At 41.7% G+C, this 17,598-nt stretch overlaps 1 protein-coding gene across 1 annotated transcript; it reads left to right on the top strand.

Annotated features, from left to right (window-relative positions):
* Nucleotides 1-123: 123 nt before the first annotated feature.
* PPP2CA (protein phosphatase 2 catalytic subunit alpha) lies at nt 124-17,353 on the top strand. The gene is made up of 7 exons (XM_072873565.1): nt 124-478; nt 13,129-13,338; nt 13,853-14,026; nt 14,219-14,308; nt 14,770-14,931; nt 15,724-15,842; nt 16,617-17,353. Exons 1-7 carry the CDS (start codon nt 377-379, stop codon nt 16,687-16,689), a joined length of 930 nt encoding a protein of 309 aa, XP_072729666.1. The 5' UTR covers nt 124-376; the 3' UTR covers nt 16,690-17,353.
* The last annotated feature ends 245 nt before the right edge of the window (nt 17,354-17,598 follow it).

Here is a 17,598-nt window from a genome sequence, read left to right as displayed (position 1 = left end):
CTCCGTCCCGCCGCCGCCGTCCTGTCGGTCGGGCTGGTCCTGGTCGGCCTAGGCCGGCGCGCAGGCGCGGTCCCGCCCAGAGACCGCTCATGCGCCGTTGCCTCCCATGGCGTCTCCCACCTCCTCCCCGTAGTGGAAGCCGAGGCGGTGACGTCAGGAGCGGCGGCCATTACACGGTCTGGTGCGAGGGAGCGGGCGGCAGAGCTGCAGCAGCGGAGAGCGCCGTGCCGGCCGCCCGACTCGCAGCGCTCCGGGCCGCTTCCGCACCCGCCGCCTGTCCTGCCGCGTCGCGGCCGCCGCTGCCGCCGTTGGGAGCGCGGATCGCAGGGGCCTCCGGGGTGGTGCGGCAGCAGCCGGTGAGGAGGGGGAGAGCGGGATGGAGGAGAAGGTCTTCACCAAGGAGCTCGACCAGTGGGTGGAGCAGCTCAACGAGTGCAAGCAGCTCTCCGAGGGGCAGGTGAAGAGCCTCTGCGAGAAGGTGAGGCGCGGCGAGCGGGCGGCGGCGGGGCCGCTCCCCGCCGGCGGGTGAGGGGCAGCGGGGCGGCGGTGGGGGCAGGGGCCGGTGTGCCGCGGGGAGGCGGCGCCCGGTGGGGGAGCCCGCGGGGCCGGGGCCGTCTCTCGGCGGGAAGGCGAGCGGCCGGGGAGCCGGGAAAGGTGCTGCCGGGCGGGGGAGGCGCCTCTCCGCCGGTAGGCGTGGGGTCCGCGGGCGGGACGCGGGAAGAGGCGTCGGGGCGAGCGGGCCGGCGGGCCGGGGCCTTTCGGGCGGCTCCGCGGGGCTGGCTGCCGCCCGACCCGCCGGCGGGGGCAGCGGGCCGGGGGCCCGGGCGAGCCGCGGCCCCTCCGCGGGCGGATCCGCGCCCCCTCTCGCTGCGCTGGGAGCTTGGCTCCGCCTCCCGCCTTTTCATCGCCTCCTAAAATGGCGCCGCTGCCGGGATTCTCGGGAGAGACCCCCGAGCGCGGCCGCCATCCCGGGTGGGGAGGCCCGGCCGGACGGCGCTGCCCCGGCCCTTCCCCGCTGCCCTGTCCCTTCCTTGGGCCCCGCTTGGCGCGACCGCCCGGGACGGCCTCGGCTGGGCGGGGGAGAGCCGTGCCCGCGGCCGGGTGGTGGCTGCCGGTCTGTCCGGCCGTCGTGTGCGGAGGGTCGCGCGTGAATCGACGCGACATACTGTCACGATACGGTTAAAATTTTAAAGCAGCCCCAAAAGTGTAAGTTATTACCATGAAAATAAAAGCCTATGGTAATCAGTTGAAAATTACCCGGGGTAAAGAGCTGCTGTTTGAACGTAACAGCTTTGATTTCCCCCCCCCCCCCCCCCATGATATAAATAAGGACAGACGCATTTATAACTAATTGAAGGGTAGATTAGCTTTGGGACTTTGGTTGCTCTGAAGAAGATTCTGGGTTTCATGAAATTCACAGAATAGACGGTTGAGATCCCATATAGCTATTTATTTTTATGGTGACGGATTGAAAATGTTGAGACTTGGATGTTAGAGTACTGCGCTGATTGAGGCATTTATAGTTTAGAAGGGCCTTAAAATCAGCCCAGAATAGATTGCCTTTTGGAAATTCAAGGAAAAAATTCTTCTAGTAGCATCCAGCTGCATTTTCCAATTGGATTCTAATTCTGGATGTAACTTAATAGCTGAGCAGTTTTTTTTGGTTACTGAAGGTTTTCTGTATTCCTACATTTCTAGAGTGAAGGAAATAATATTTGTGGACTTTTTGGGAACTAGAAATTAAGGTATATGGGAAGTTATTGATGTACTGGGTTCTAAAGAAGGCTGCATACCTGCCATGAGAAGTAATTAGAATATTTTAAATTTGGCATCATGCCTTCAAATACTACAGCGTGTTGTTTTGGAAGCAAATTGTTTCCAGAGGACTGTCTGTGAACTTATTAAAGAACTTGCAGTGTTTTTGGCTAGACGGGTTCTTGCTTAAGTCCAAATTTTAGTTGACTAGTATTCTAGCAACTTGAAATTGTTACCACTTGATATAGTTTGTATTTTAAATTCTGTTGCAAACAAGTGGCAATGTCGCTGCCTGACTGTTTTCCATGTGTGTCTCTAATGACAGTGGTCCAGCTTCCTCCTTGTATTGCTTTGTTGGAGAGGCGACTATTCCAGTTGCCATCATTTATAAAGTGATTCTGGTACAGGGCCCTGAGTACCACATGAGCGGGTGTGTTTTGTAAGGTAGTATGGTAACTTGCAGGAGCGTGAGGAATATACAAAAAGCTTTCAATTTAGTGGGAGTTTTCCATAGGTGAGGAGTAGGCATACCATTAGAAATTCCTTACAGAAGATACTGTAGTTCCAGTCGTCATTGTTGCACGAGATGGCATTTTCATTTTTTCCCAGTGAAGAATGGAAATGAGCTCTATTTCTGGATAAATGCGTAATGCTCGTCACCAGAATAATGGTGGATGAAGGGAAAGGCTACAGAAAGTTGTGTGTCTAACCGCTGTGTTTTGAGATGAGAGACCACAAGAACGTGTGAGAGAAGTCTACCTGGAAAAAATCATTTATCAGTAACCTCTTTCCCTCAAGTTGGGTGGATATGAGCCAGCTCCAGACTAAAGGTAGTGTTTCTCTGGGTAGCGGGGTACTGTGCTTGAGCTGAAATTCCTTATCTGACTGGTTTGCGGTCAGCACTTTGCAGGGTACAGCCCCATGGCTGTTTACGTTAAGGAGAGATGATTTGTTGCTGATAACTACAGGTGGATTTACTGGGACTTCCTGCTAATAGTAGTTAAGTTTCTACCTGGTTGCTGATGCAAGGAATTGGAATTAGGCCCCCAAAGTCCGAGTTTTCCATCAAGTTGGCCCCTCGAGTGGGGAGCTGTGTTTGTGAAAGCAGGGTGTTAGTTGAATTCGGTGTCCTCCTGCTGAGGGACAGCATTTGCTTTAACGTGTTTCCATGCTTCCAGCACTGACTCTTAGAAACTTCACTGAGTTGTACTTCATGTTTTGATTGTCTTAAGTAGTTTCGTGGATGTAATCACACCCAAAGGTTATGTTTTTCCATAAATAGCTTAATGTGTTCAAGACAGTGTCAAACATAGCTACTGTTCCAAAGGACAGATAAAGACCCTACTAGGTATAGACTGTCATTCTTCACCACATTGAATTATAGCTAGGGCTAGTTAAAATAAACAAATAAAAAAATCTTTGCGAGGGCTTTTTCCCTGTGACACTATTTGATTAGATGATCTTCCTGACTGGTATTTCTTGATCTGCTGGGACTTCGTGTGTGCAGACTGGTGCCTGTCTAATAAGAATAAGCCTAAGGGCTCTCTTGTATTTCAGTATTGATATCTAAACAACATAACAGCTATTTACAAACATAATTATTAAGTGTGGCCATTCATGCATCCCAGTTACTTTCTTAGTGCCTCTTACCTTGTGCCTGGTTACCTGCGTGGTGGTGGTGGTAACTGGGCAGAAATGTCTTCTAAGTCTAGGAATAATTTGTAACCATGAATAATACATAATACTTTCACAGATGATTTGAAAAAAATATGAACCTCTGAGTGGCAGTTAAGTTATACTAGGCTTAATACGTGATATGTATTTTATGGAACATCAGTTGTGTGACCAATTGTGCGTGCTTTGCTTAAGGATTTGATAAGTGTAAGTTTTGAAGAAGCAGTCAGAACGTACACTATATAGTCACTGTTATGTATCAGCAGTGTTTGTCCTGTTAACACTGAATTGTTTATTGAGTGTTGTCCCTGAACAGAGGAGAAAGGAAGTCCTTTATTGCCAGGTGAGGGTTTTTCCACTGGCCATTTTGAATGAAAGGATGCTGTTTTGGAGTACTGTTCTTTTCCATACTTTGTGAGGGTAGAGGGAAATGGTCTTGTCTCCTCACTGTGGTGTATAAATGCCCTTTATCACAGGAGGTGGGGGTGTGGTATGTTGCTCAGGAAGGTGGGATGGCAGTCTAAAAATGCACAAAGGAATTAGTTGAATTTGTGGATAGAGTCTTCATTGGTGATTTCGGAAGGTATCTAGTGCAGTTGGAGGCAGAGGTATCAGAGTCTCTCCCCTGGAAATACTAGTCTGTAATTAAGTGGATTTGAACATGCCATCCAGTTTTTAGGAAAAGAAGACAATTTGGTCATATGCTGTGTAGAGTGTTCAGGGTTCTCTTGCTGTGTACTTGAGTTACTAGTAAAATACGTCTGAATAGACAGTGCTGCTAGCCAAAATTTTTTAAACTAAGTGAAGGGCTGATACTGGTAAAGGCATTCAAGAAACCTTGATTCAAGCCTTGTCTCCTGCTTTTGATCTGTAACAATGATCTTGATTACACCTGCTTTTTGATTTGTCACCAGTGCTAATTTTCATAGTATAAATATGTTTCTGGGCCATGCTGTTCTCTGGTATGTACCTTGTTACTGGTTTATTTTTCTAATTTTTTTCCTGTTGCAGAACTTTCACCTTTGTTTAACACCAGATCTTCCAAGTTAGATTTTCTGAGACTGATTGCAGATGAGAACTAACCAAACATGCATGTACCCACTGCAGCTGTGTGAGCTGCTTGAACTCACTCAGCTTATGTTAAGTGCCTTAGTTCTGGGAGGGCAGTATGTTATTGATGAAGCTTTCTTTTTGGTCACCCCCCCCCCCGCAATCAAAGTTCAGTTCCTCTAACGCGTAGGACTGGCAAGTTTTGTGGATATCACTCCTCTGTTTTAAGCTATTAGTGCCCTGAGATGTCTGCCCCACTTCTTTTTCAGACAGAGAGGGGCACATGTTCCCTTCTGCCTCCTCTGCTGTTGGGGAGTTACCTTTCTTAGCTGATTATTTTTGGCCAGAAGTGAATGTTTTAAACTGTCCCCAGCTGCATTTGCAAGGGCTTTTCCATTAGCTAGCTTTTGCATTCCCATATCTTTACCTGTAACCATCATGTATAACTGTTCTTCAAACTAAAGATGATTGTAAAAATGAATGTTCCTGTCTGAACTTGCTGTAAATCAGCTGAAAAAATCTGCCTCAGCAGAATTCCCAGCTAGTGAGAGTTTCTATGCGGTTGGGCTGTGTATTGGACAAATTCTGTGTCCCTCCACCCCTACCCCTGGCAGAAGCAGAATGTGGGTCTGGAAGGCACAGCATTTCAGTTCCTTCTCGCTACGGCATTGGCTTCTGGATTGACTAACAGGGAAATCCTTAAACTACTGCTGATGGCGGGAGGGCCCTCTTTAGTTGTTCCAGGGGCTGTGGGAGACCAGGAGATGGTTTCGGACTCCTTTGCTACTGCTTAATTGAACATACCTGGGGATCAAGCCATAGATGGGTGCATATAGTTATACCTTCCATCTCTGAAGAGTTACAGATGTATTGTGAAAAGCTTTTTTGTGACATTTTAATAACTGTGTTTTAGATTGTTCTGGAACGCTTCCACAAAAAAAGTTCCTTTCACTCCCAGTGTTCTGTGGGGTTTTTTTTTGTGATGGTTGATAATATAAAATGGAAATTGTCTCTTTACACAAAAGGCATTTGAAGTGTCAACCTTGCCAGCCTTCTCATCTAGTCCTGATTATACTTAGAACATTTTGGTATGCATATGAGAATTTAGTCTTGTATGTGCCAGTTCTTGTAGCATCAGCAGCTTTCTGATTTTTTCAATTCTAGGAAATTCTGGAAAATTGAGTTGTGCTGGCAGTTAGATTTTTTTTTAATTACGACGTTAGTTGTGATCAAATAGGAGTGAAAGATATTTTTGTGTTGCTTTAGAAGTTAATTTGGGCATAGCTTAAGGTACCAGAAGTAAGCGCTCATAAGTCAGAGCAAGTTCCTACTTGAGTTTTACAGATTTAAGGCTCAGGACAGGGATGAGGCTATAGATGGATGTCCTCTTCCAAATCTACCTGTGGTGAGGCTGTTGGCTCCTCAGATCTGATGACAGTGCTGCTCTGTGATTGCTCCCTAGCCATTTCCAGTTAGTCATCTGGGTTGCCTTAAACAGTGTAATAGCCTAACCTGTCTGGCTGTGTCTGGCATGGGTTAAGGAGGCCTTGTACAAAAGGATGTGTGAAGGGAATCAAAGGAGCAGCGATTGAATTTCCATCCTCGCTTAGGGACCCTTGAACACTACACCTGTATTCAGTAACACAGTTGTTGCCCTCAGTTCCTTTTCTTTAGGTAGTACTTGGAGCTGGAAAAACAGTTTATTCCTGGCTGAAGGAATAAATACTGCAGGTCAATTGCTCAGTAGTCAGGTCTCCAATATTTCTGCTGGGTATATTGAAAATGCCTTCCAGTATAGGTGTTACATGCTTGCTAATTGGTTTTGAAGTACATTTCTTGAGTTTTCACACATGTGCCTACCCCATCCTCCACTTGGCATCCTGACCGTAGCTTTAATGTGACCGTGCCTAGCTGTGGTTGGAGTTATTTGAGCAAAAGAGTTGAAAACCTTTTGAGTTTATTACATGAAGCTGGACTTGCAGATATCAGGCACAACTAGTTTGGGAATAGCTTTAGCCTATTTCTTTTTTTAACAACTTGAATGATAGAAAGTGAATACAGCTTGTTCTACAGATGGGGCTGACAACCATCTCTGTGTAAGTGGTCAGCTTCATGCATTACTACTGTTGCTGTGTTTCTTGGAACTCCCATGTAGAGAGGAAGGCATCTGGATTTCCTGAGCTATTTGGCCTCCTAGATATTTTTAAAAAAGATTTCTCTAGACTTTGTTTTTCTTTTAATTCAAAGTTAAAGACACTAAGATCTTTTGTATAAAGCAAAATAATGACACTGAGTTCTTTCAGAGGAGCCCCTTCCTATCCTCTTTTTCCATCTGGTCTTGTCAGCTACTGATACCTAAATAGCAGTTCCCCTTTCCTTCTCCCAAATCTGCCTCTGCGGGAAAGAACGCTCCTCTCAGTTATGCTGAGTATGTAAGACTGCTCATGATTTTTCCAAATTGAAGTGTTGAGGGGACTGTCAAGGCTGCAAATGGTCATTTGCAGTTATTACTTTGTAATACAAAGGCATAGAGGGTTATTTGGCAAGAGCTTACTGCCTGCATGCTTTTTTGTAGACCTTCTAGAATTTACAGGAGAAAAAGGAAGGTGGTTGTCTCATTTAATCTTATATGCAGTACTGGCATTAGGGTTGATCTCTTGGCTGGCTACCATCTTGTGTTTAACTGGACTCTCTTCTAACCAAACAGGAATTGCTAAAAGAGCAAGGGAGCAGTTGTTGCTGTGTTGTGGAGCGGTGAAGAAGGGTACTTTGCTGTGTGTTGTGAAATACAATGCTGATTGGATTTTATGCTTTTTTGGTTAGTTAATTGCCTGTTCTTGTTCACTGACAAGTAGTCACTGATACATAAGCTACTAGACTTTCATTTTGTGCACTTTGAATTAAAATAAAACTTTTGAGTTCATTAGTTATTTCTATTTGCCCTATCCCAAGAAAATTAAGGGCTACAAATGTAGTGACCACATCATGACACATGTGTTCTCAGCACCTGCACTGTGACTCTTTGACCAGGCATGCTTTGTTTTCCTTTGCTGAGTTCTAAACCTTCAGTATCGCTGGTAGTGAAAGAGGTTAGAAATGGAGGTGTAGGTGCTAGTCGCAAAACCAGAGAAAGCAGATCGGTTATCTTCTGTTTCAGTCCTGGGAAAAGAGTGTTTTTCTGCCATGGCTGCTTCTGTGTGGATGGAAATCCCAGTTTTACTTACTTTGGAATTCTAAATAATTAAATGTCAATGGGGAGCTCTGTATTTTAATTTTGTTCCTACTTAGACATCCACATGGAACTCGGTGGATTCCGAAGCTCAGCATAAATCAGTTTCCCATTTGTGTCTCATGTAATCTGACTGCTGTCATACCTTCTTCACAGAAGGGTGATACTGGAGACCTCATTTCTCTACTTTTGTTTAAAATGTTAGACAGTGAATGAAATTACCTTTTGCTCTAAAAATGGTGAGCCCATCTTTTCTCTGAACATATTCTCTTTCCTCTGCAAGTAAGGGGTGGGGAGGAAACCCTTAAATTGAAGGAAACAAATGCATTGACTCTGCAGAAGACTTGCTGACTGTAATGGGTGACTTTGCTTGCAACTGGAATCTCTCCAGGCCACGATGTTTGGCCAGCTAAAACCAGTATTCATCCCAATTAGCTGATCATTGTGCCTTTAGTCACATCCTGTGCGTCTTGACGACAGGAAATTATGGGTGTGGTTGAAGTCTTCGATCTCATCGAAATATCTTTATGGTAACTACAAATACCTTTTTTTTTTTTTTCTTGGTTACAGTGGATGCTTCTCAACACACACTTTACTAGACAGCATGGTGGGTTGCAGGTGTGAAGTCTGGTCTGCCAAGAATGACACATTACCATCTGCAACCATGACTTTGGAGCTATGTTGTCTAGTTAAAATAATGGTTGTATGCCCTTTACCGAGTTAGTGGTAATCTTTTGATGAGTGCTTTATAGCACTGCTTCACTGCTCTGCAGCAGTTTCAAGCACTGTTCTACAATTCTGCAAAGACACAGTAATGTTTACTGCATTTTTTTTCCCCCGATGTGCCGCAGAGTTTTTCAGGATAGATACTTGGTTTGAGCTTTCGGAGCACCTGCTAGAATCTACGGATCTAAGAAGGGGTAGGAGTAATTGAGAAATAACTGGTATGTTCTGGAAACAAAGGAATGTGGGTACAGATGGATTCAGATGATTTTTCAGAAATTGACCACTTGCAATGAATTCTGTGAGGCAAGGTAGATGGTATACTCTGCTCATGAGGGAAACTAGCTTGTCCTCAGTGTAGAGTGAGTTGAGAAAGAGAGTGGATGGATTATAGCCTTTATGGCACTTGACTCCAAGCCTTAATCTGTGGCATATAGGATAAAAATATATGCAGGGGACAGGGGAAATAAGAGATACCTCTGCTTACATACAAACGCTGCATCTCATGAAATAAAATTGTGAAGATCTGAAAATCATATGGTAGTAGCTTTAATGGTCATACAGGTTTTTTAAATTCTTGTCCCTGACCGCTCATTATAAAATGCAGAGTTTATGCTTGGATCTTGCATTGTCTTAAAACAATGAAGCTAATCTTTGTATTTTAAGAACAGTGTTTTGCATAAAAGATGTGCTTTGTAAACAAAGGCAACAAAACAGTGCTTTACTGTTCATCTGGCCATTTAGAAGACGTGTGACAGTCCAGGAATGTTTTAATTCTTAAATACTAGGTTATATTTTTATGCAGTACTACTTGCTTTACAATAAAGTGAAAATCTGTTCTTTTCTTGTGTGTTTAAACCAATATTGGTTTTATTCTTGTTGTCTTTTGGGTGTTTTGGGATTGTACAAGTTGCCTCTCTTCACAGAAATGGCTGAGTAAGCCAATATTTCAGATATCAAGTAGGAACGAATTCCAGTCACTATGACTAAGCTGAAGTGTATTTGATATGTCCTTATTGTTTGAACTTTGAGATTGCTCTCAGTAAAATATGTGACTTTCCACCTTGGCAATTATTGTTTATGACAGCATTTTACTTAGTTCCTCTTAGGCTCTTCTTGTGCAACTGTTTCTTACTGATGCGTGTTTTTTCTGCATTAGACTTCATTGGTGGTTGGCTGTAAAATTAGCATTTATCAGTTTGAAATAATGGGTTATTTTCACTCTTAATCTGTATCTGTTTGCACTTGTTTTGAAATCAGTGTGTAGTGCTGAAAAGATAGTTAAGCTGATTTGGAGGTAGGGTCTTACAATTATAATGTAGTATGCTGTTGACATCAAGTTTTTGCTTAAGATTATTCCTCTTTTTTAAATTGTAGAATACCATCACAAGTTAAACTTTCAGTGGCATGGAGTACTTATGAGGACTGAAGACATACAGAAGTTCAGGGCTGTATTAATATTAAGAATTGTTAAGAACTGAAAAAAGACTGAGAAATAAAAGCACTGATAGGTGTTCAAGAAAAATCTGTTTCAGAATTGCGTAACTGTTTATCCTGGTGATAGGCAATGAAACCTGGATGTTTCAAAATGTTGCTGTCAAAATACTGCAAAGGTATTGCAGTATTATCCTTCTTGGCAATAGGCCACTGGGGTTTTGAAGTACAAGGAATCGGGTGTGTGTCTGTCCCCTAGTTCTCCCTCATCAGGTGGTTTGATAGAGGAGTACTCTGTCTTGTGTTGAAGGCAGCTGAAATGCTCTGCTGCTTCCTCTGGGTGAGGAAGTGTGGGAGAGCTGGTGGGGGGAGGATGGATGGGGATGGACAGGGACGGAGCTGTGTGATGTGGCTGAGCAAGCGGTGTCATCGTGGATCTCGGGCAAGGGATCGATAAAGAGGGAGTGGAACCAGATGAGGTTGCACAGGGCGGTGTGTGGTCCACTACAAAGTCAGGGTCACAGATACTTCAGCATTATTCGCGATAGCTTCGCTTTTGTGAAACTTGAATTGTGAAATGGTAATATTACCAAGTCTTACCAACTTGTGGTTTTGTTATATTACAGTATATATTAAAACAATTTTTGCCTTACCCTTTTATAGGAATTAATTTAATGTGGAAATTTGGGGTATGGTTGATGGACCACTTGTTGGTGGCTTGTTTTCAGGGTGTTATTTTTTTCCACTTTCAGCTCTGCTGAAGCTCTTCTGTAGAGGCAAGTATACTGCTTAAGCACTTCAGTATATGCCCCTGTTAATGCTGTGGGACATGACAAGACTGTAAATGGGCTAAGCAGTTCATCAGGCAGTATTTCATGAAACTTGTTTCAGAACATGGAAATATTGAAATCCCTGCACCAGCATTCCTTCATTGCAGGATTTAAATAGAGATTGCTGTTTTGCAAGTTGACCTGGAACAGTCTTTTCCATCAGAGTAGCTGTCTGACTTATCTACGTGTTTGGTCATATGCATATCTGAGTGATTTAATATTTCAAAAACTGAGGAAGCAACAACTCCGTTGCTGAGAACTATGCCATTTTAATCTCAGTCAGCATAAACGTTGCATACCTTTGATGAAAAATGAGTACTGCATTCTTTGTGCAGTGCTTCCAGTGTATTAAGAAAATAAGGCAGTAGAAAACATTCTAAATTAAAGAGTAGGTTTTTTATATTGAAGCGCTATAAGTATCTGCAACATTCTCTGTCAAAAGGAGAATTAAGATGGCTAATGCTTCTGAATGTAATCGCGTATTAGAAGAGACTAAGGCTGTTAAAACACCTTCAAAACATCCGGTGAGTGTCACTGCATTAAAATGAACTTAAGTCAGGCTATCTTAAAATAAATCTACACTTTTAGCATCTACCACAAGCCAGCAATGACCTATCTTTAGTACTAGGCACAGCCTGAGTGGAAACTGTCACATGAGATTGACCTTTGATGTAAATATGTCCGCAGAGTGATTTAACTCTGTTGCTCATGCTGTAGTATCTAAAGCTCTGTGCTGTGCAGGGTGCTTAACCATGACTGCCTTTTTGCATTTCTATCCAGTGTTGAATGAAATGTTGAATTTCATGCACCTCCATCATAAAACTATGTGTTGCTGGCACTTTTCTTGTTTGAAGTGGTGACTGTGGTGGTGAGCCTGGACAATACGCCGGAACAGTGAGACCACTTTTGGGGGTGGGGGTGTCAGTCACAGTCCAGCTAATGGCTTCATGAATAGAGTGGAAACTTGGACACAGCAGCATGTTTCTTAATAGCTTGGCTCATGTCAATACCCAGTATTTAATATACTGTTTAGATTTTAACTTCAAATGTTTCTTTCCTAACCTTTTAAAATCTAACGCTTTTCGCATTATGATGAATTTTTTTTCTACTGTCTCAAAATACTTCCTTGCTTAGCAGAAACCCCCCAAAAATGAGAGTGCTGCTTTAATTGTCAGGTTAGGTTTGATAAAGTTAAGAAAAGTGACCCTAAAATGAGTGTGGTGTTGCACTTCCATCTGTCTCTTATTCGTGTATGCTTCAGAATATTTTGGATTCAGTGTGGCCTGTGCATAGGTGGTATTTGGTGCTGTTTCTGCAAGCGTTACAGGCATCTTGGGTTATAAAATAGAATACAGTTTTTATATATTCTCCTGTCATTCTGGTAATCATGTAAAGAAAGGGATCCTTTTTGAATAGGAACGTTGGTGCTTGAAAGGCATGGAAATCTTTGTAGATGGTAACTTGTGAGTTTGTTACTATTTATATTTCTAATACCCTCTTGATTTAGAAAATTATGGTGGCACGTGTTTGGTGACTTATGAGAACAAACTAACAACTGGCAGTGCGATGGTATGATTAAGGAATTGTTGCATTATTTCAAAATTACCTTTCTGATGCTGTATTTAGCTTGTGGTTCTTCACACGAATTGCCTTTGCCTGCAACTTTTATGTACGTGATTTTGTGGAAAAAACGGTGACGACAAAGATGTTTCCATGCTTTGGTTTATCAAGACACAACTTGGTGTTACTCGTGTGCACTTAAACACACAACTTGTTCAGAAAGCTTGTACAGGTAAAGCACCTGCTCTGCAATTGCGATACCACTGGATGTTAGTTACATTCTCACTTCTGCTTTGTGTAGGACTCTCTGCCTTTGCATTCAAAGATGCATGTATAGATGGGTGGCAAACTGGTGTCTGAAGTATAGAACTCTGGGAGCTTTTGCTAGCTGATACGGCTGTGTTCACCTCCCCGAGGGAGAGTCTTGGTTTTGGCCATGTCTGAGTTCAGGCTTTTGGAAGGTTGGTCACAAGACATTGGCATGATTTTAGCTTTAATTTTTCAAAATACTTATGAACTTCTTTAGTTCTAGCAGTGATGATCATTGTCTTATGCTTCATGGAACTATTTTTGTAGAAAGTCTGAGTCATTTGGGGTTTTTTTTCCCCCCCTATGCTGGAAATTAATTCTAAAATACCCTCCTTGAGGAGGGAAGAAAACACCAAAACAAAATTCTGCTACTAATACAGAGTTGCATAAGGCAAAATTTTGTTGTAAGTAAAGATAAACCCTTATCCCAAGTGCTTCAGACAAGGAAGGGACAAGAGTTGATAAAGAGGGCAGGTAGTAGAGAGCTGGAAGTGGTAGAGCATACTTTGAATAAAATGACTGTTCATACACAAACTCACAATTTCTGTGGTTTTTGTTTTATAGGCTAAAGAAATTTTGACAAAAGAATCTAATGTACAAGAAGTGCGATGTCCAGTCACAGTCTGTGGAGATGTCCATGGACAATTTCACGACCTCATGGAACTTTTCAGAATTGGAGGCAAATCACCAGACACAAACTATTTGTTTATGGGGGACTATGTTGACAGAGGCTATTACTCAGTTGAAACAGTCACATTGCTTGTAGCTCTTAAGGTAACTTTTCTTCTCAGCTGTACAACTCTATATGAAATGTATATAATGACTATCCTGACTACACTTAATATCTATTATGATTTGCACTACGTTGGTATTATAGGTATGAAAACTGAAACATTGTCTCAGTTTTCTAAGATACTTCTGGAAAAAAAAATTAACGTTCAGGTGCAAGCCTGAACTTTTTCTAAAATGAGTGCTGTATTTAGTTTTTACTTGCCTAATAGCAATCTTTTAGAATTTGCTTGGAGAGATATCAGCTTCATGCACAGGTGTGGTGAAGTCCACTGGTAACAATGAATAAAATTTGTAATTAATCTCAAAAGTATTTGGCAGCTGAAGATTTGAATGAATTATCCCTTCTTTTCTCAAAGGTTGTAATTGAATCTTCATCTTAAAAAGAGTTTGGGTTTTGTTGCTTTATTGACATATGACGGGGGGTGAGGGGTGCAAGTTCTGTTTTTTGGGAAGAGGTATGTATTTTGATGCCTCTAAAGTAAATCATTATGTTTAGGTCCGTTACCGTGAACGTATCACAATTCTTCGAGGGAACCATGAAAGCAGGCAAATCACACAAGTATATGGTTTCTATGATGAATGTTTAAGAAAATACGGAAATGCAAATGTTTGGAAATACTTTACAGACCTTTTTGATTACCTGCCTCTAACTGCCTTGGTGGATGGCCAGGTATGTTGACATTTTACAACTAGTAGCATTTAACTTTGTAAAGGGAGCTATTAACACTGTATTCTGTCAGCTCTCAGCTTTAAAGGAATCTCTTGCGATTTTCTCCTAATCATTTATACTAAACAGTTATAATTGCACTGATATAATGAACGTAAATGAATGAGATAAACTTCATATGTCTAAATCTTCCAGATTTTCTGTCTACATGGTGGCCTCTCTCCGTCGATAGATACACTGGATCACATCAGAGCACTTGATCGCTTGCAGGAAGTTCCCCATGAGGTACTGAAAAATAATTCTCTAAACTCGTGGTTGGATTCATGATTCAGCATATATTCGGTATTTGAGTACACAGGCCGAAAATGAAATTCAAAACAACTTAGCAATGTGAAAGTGCCTGTCTTTTCCTTCAAAAAACTAGAAACAGGAAGGGGCATGCTCTTGCCTAAAGGAAGAAACATATTTTAGCGTGTCTAGAATCTCAATAGGTATCACTTAATGATCTCAGAGGTGAGAACTACTATGAAAATTTTTCATTCAGATTAACTTCTTGATAGTATTCCAAGTGTTGACTGCACTAGCTGTTGTAGTTGATAGGCATGGGGTTTTGTGTTTTTTTTTAAGTCTTAAAGAGATGCTGCAACAAGTTATGCGGGGGTGGCGTGTGTGCAGGTGTTTTGTGGTTTGGTTTGGTTTTGGTTTTTCACACTCCGTTTCTGACACATCTTCTACATCTCTTACAGGGTCCAATGTGTGACTTGCTATGGTCAGATCCAGATGATCGTGGTGGCTGGGGAATTTCTCCTCGAGGTGCAGGTTATACATTTGGACAGGATATTTCAGAAACCTTTAACCATGCTAATGGCCTTACGTTGGTTTCAAGAGCTCATCAGTTGGTAATGGAGGTGAGCAGGATAGCCCATGCATTTAAACTCTTGATTGCATAGTTGGTGCATTAATGCTGTGCTCCATGTGTCAGAGGAGTGCATGTGCTGTTGTGACCACGGATGATCCAGCTGAGAGTCTCCCAGAAATTCTATTTTGACAGTATTCATGTGCTACTAAAGGAGTTTCTCAGTTTGACAGTGGAGTAACCTTTATTTTGGCCTTTTTTCTGAAAATTTACTGTAACATCCCAAAACAGACTTTAGTAGTAGATGTGGTATTGCATTTCTGTGTAGATAAAAAGGTTCTTAAACATAAATGCTGAGTCCCTTGATAAGAAAATCCAGACAAATATCTGTGCCTTGAAAAAAGATGTATTTTTCCTTTTTACCTTGGATGTGTGGTTTTGTTCTTACTGTCTAGTTACCCCTGGCAGGTAAGATTTTTAAATGTATGTATGGATTCTGGTTATGGTGATTTCAGCTGAAGATTCAGAACAGATTGTGTAAAACAGAATTGCTGTTCTAATTTTTTAATGCTAATGCAATGGAGAATTCCTGCTGATTTATTTTTAAAATACGTTTAGCTCATGCTTACTAGTAAGAAGCAACACAGGAAGGCCAAAATTCCTTTTTTACCCTTTTTCTCTAGAGAAGACAAATAAAGGTACAGCCTTAATCTTATTTAAAATGACACTACGAATGCTACTTAGGGTTTTGTGTGTTAAAAATTCAGTTTAGTAGTCAGATGGTGGGTTATATGGGGTACAACAAATGAACTTGGCTGTCATAACTTTTTTTTCCCCTCTCTAGGGGTACAACTGGTGCCATGATCGGAATGTAGTAACAATTTTCAGTGCTCCAAATTATTGTTACCGTTGTGGCAACCAGGCTGCAATTATGGAACTTGATGATACTCTAAAATACTCCTTGTAAGTATGTTTAAAAATGAGATTTACATTGCCTATGATTTTAAGATAGTTGCTGTAGCAAGATACCACTTAATTACTGTGTTAAGGTATGGTTTTTCCCTATATGCTTTTTGGGAGGGGAAGTGAATGTGGAATTGTTGGGTTAGTTGCATCTAAAGTCTTGGAGTCAGATACCTGGAACAGTTGTTGACATCTTCTCTGTCAGATTAAAGCGAGACTCCTTGTTTTTGTTTTGTATAACTGGAGTTTAATGAAATAGTATAGAGGTATGTGATTTGAGAGCAGGAGTGCTCTGTCAGGTCTGAGGGTAATGCCTTCCTATCAGTTGAGGGCAAGAGACTTTTGGAATCTTCGAAATCTTCAGATCTTAGCATGCTGGCTTTTTTAATGAGGTTTCTAATTAACTACCTCAGCAGCAACTTTATTAGTAAAGGAGGCAAAAGCATTGTGTAAAGTGCTTCCTTTGACAATTACTGGAGACTTGAACTTTCTAAATGTATACTAGTGTTTGACCCATTTATGAGTCTTAAAGCTAAGATTCATTTCTCTCCAGTCCATAGTAGTAATCATAAGAGGAGTTTAAAACGTGTGGATTATAAATACATACTAATAGGAGTGGGAGAAGTTAAACGCTTGTTCTAGAAGACTTTAATGGGTTGAAAAAACTTGAAAAGACTTACCTGTGTTAAGACCGCTGCTACTGTAATTCACATATAAAGCATACCTGAATGTAAACTGAATGTTGGCGGTTTAATTAATACCTATGCTTTTCAGTTTGCAGTTTGATCCAGCACCGCGTAGAGGTGAACCGCATGTTACTCGTCGCACCCCAGACTACTTCCTGTAAAGAGATTTTAGACCTGTACAGTATTGCCATGAACCATATGTTGACCTAAAGAAAATGGGAAGAGCAACAGTAACTCCAAAGTGTCAGAAAATATTTAACATTCAAACTTGTTTTCACATGGACCAAAAGACGTGCCATATTCAAATACAAAGCCTCTTGTCGTCAACAACTGTGACCACTTTAGAATGAACCAGTTCATTGCATGCTGAAGCAACATTGTTGGTCAAGAAACCAGTTTCTGGCATAGCGCTATTTGTAGTTACTTTTGCTTTCTCTGAGAGACTGCAAATAATAAGATGTAGACATTAACACCTCGTGAATACATTTAACTTTCCATTTAGCTATAGCTTTATTCAGCATGACTGTAGATAAGGGTAGCAGCAAACAATCATTGAAGCTTAAAGAACATTTTTAAAATAAGTACCAGGGCCTCATATTTGTTCTGAAATTGTTTGTTTGTTTTATTTTCAGGGAATACTGTTTAATTTAATTGTATTTTTTTTTGTCTGCACTCAGTTCCCTTTTCCACTCTTTGCCCTACCATATTGTCCCTTGTAATTGTCCAAGGATAGTGAATTACTTTGAACAGAACTGTTTTTTTCTGTAAAACAATGTTACTGCAGGACAGAGCTGCAGTGTTTTTCATAATAAACTTGTGAACTAAGTATGGAAAAACGTCAAATCCTAATTGCATCTCAGGTCAACTGTGGTTGAATAAACTGACATGTAGCTGGATGGGTTTTAGAAACTTGCATAGAAGTTTCCACCTTAAATAACTAAAACTGAGGTGATTGGAGTGTGCTGGAAAACTCTGACCTTTTGAATTCTGTCCCAGGGAGGTGCCTGGTCACTGATGTCATGCAGCTGGGGACAGAGCTCGCTTCTTACTGACACGTTGCTCTCTTTCCC

The sequence above is a fragment of the Ciconia boyciana genome, chromosome 9 (genome assembly GCF_034638445.1).
Source record: "Ciconia boyciana chromosome 9, ASM3463844v1, whole genome shotgun sequence".
Taxonomy (NCBI): Eukaryota; Metazoa; Chordata; class Aves; order Ciconiiformes; family Ciconiidae; genus Ciconia; species Ciconia boyciana.
This window is presented reverse-complemented; position numbering and strand designations above follow the sequence as displayed.

What these genes read in the sequence shown, in the direction of transcription:
- PPP2CA (XM_072873565.1), top strand. Translation starts at nt 377, where the DNA reads ATGGAGGAGAAGGTCTTCACCAAGGAGCTCGACCAGTGGGTGGAGCAG. An exon ending in CTCATCAGTTGGTAATGGAG is followed by an intron (nt 14,932 to 15,723) that starts GTGAGCAGGATA and finishes TCCCCTCTCTAG; the next exon opens with GGGTACAACTGGTGCCATGA. An exon ending in GATACTCTAAAATACTCCTT is followed by an intron (nt 15,843 to 16,616) that starts GTAAGTATGTTT and finishes TATGCTTTTCAG; the next exon opens with TTTGCAGTTTGATCCAGCAC.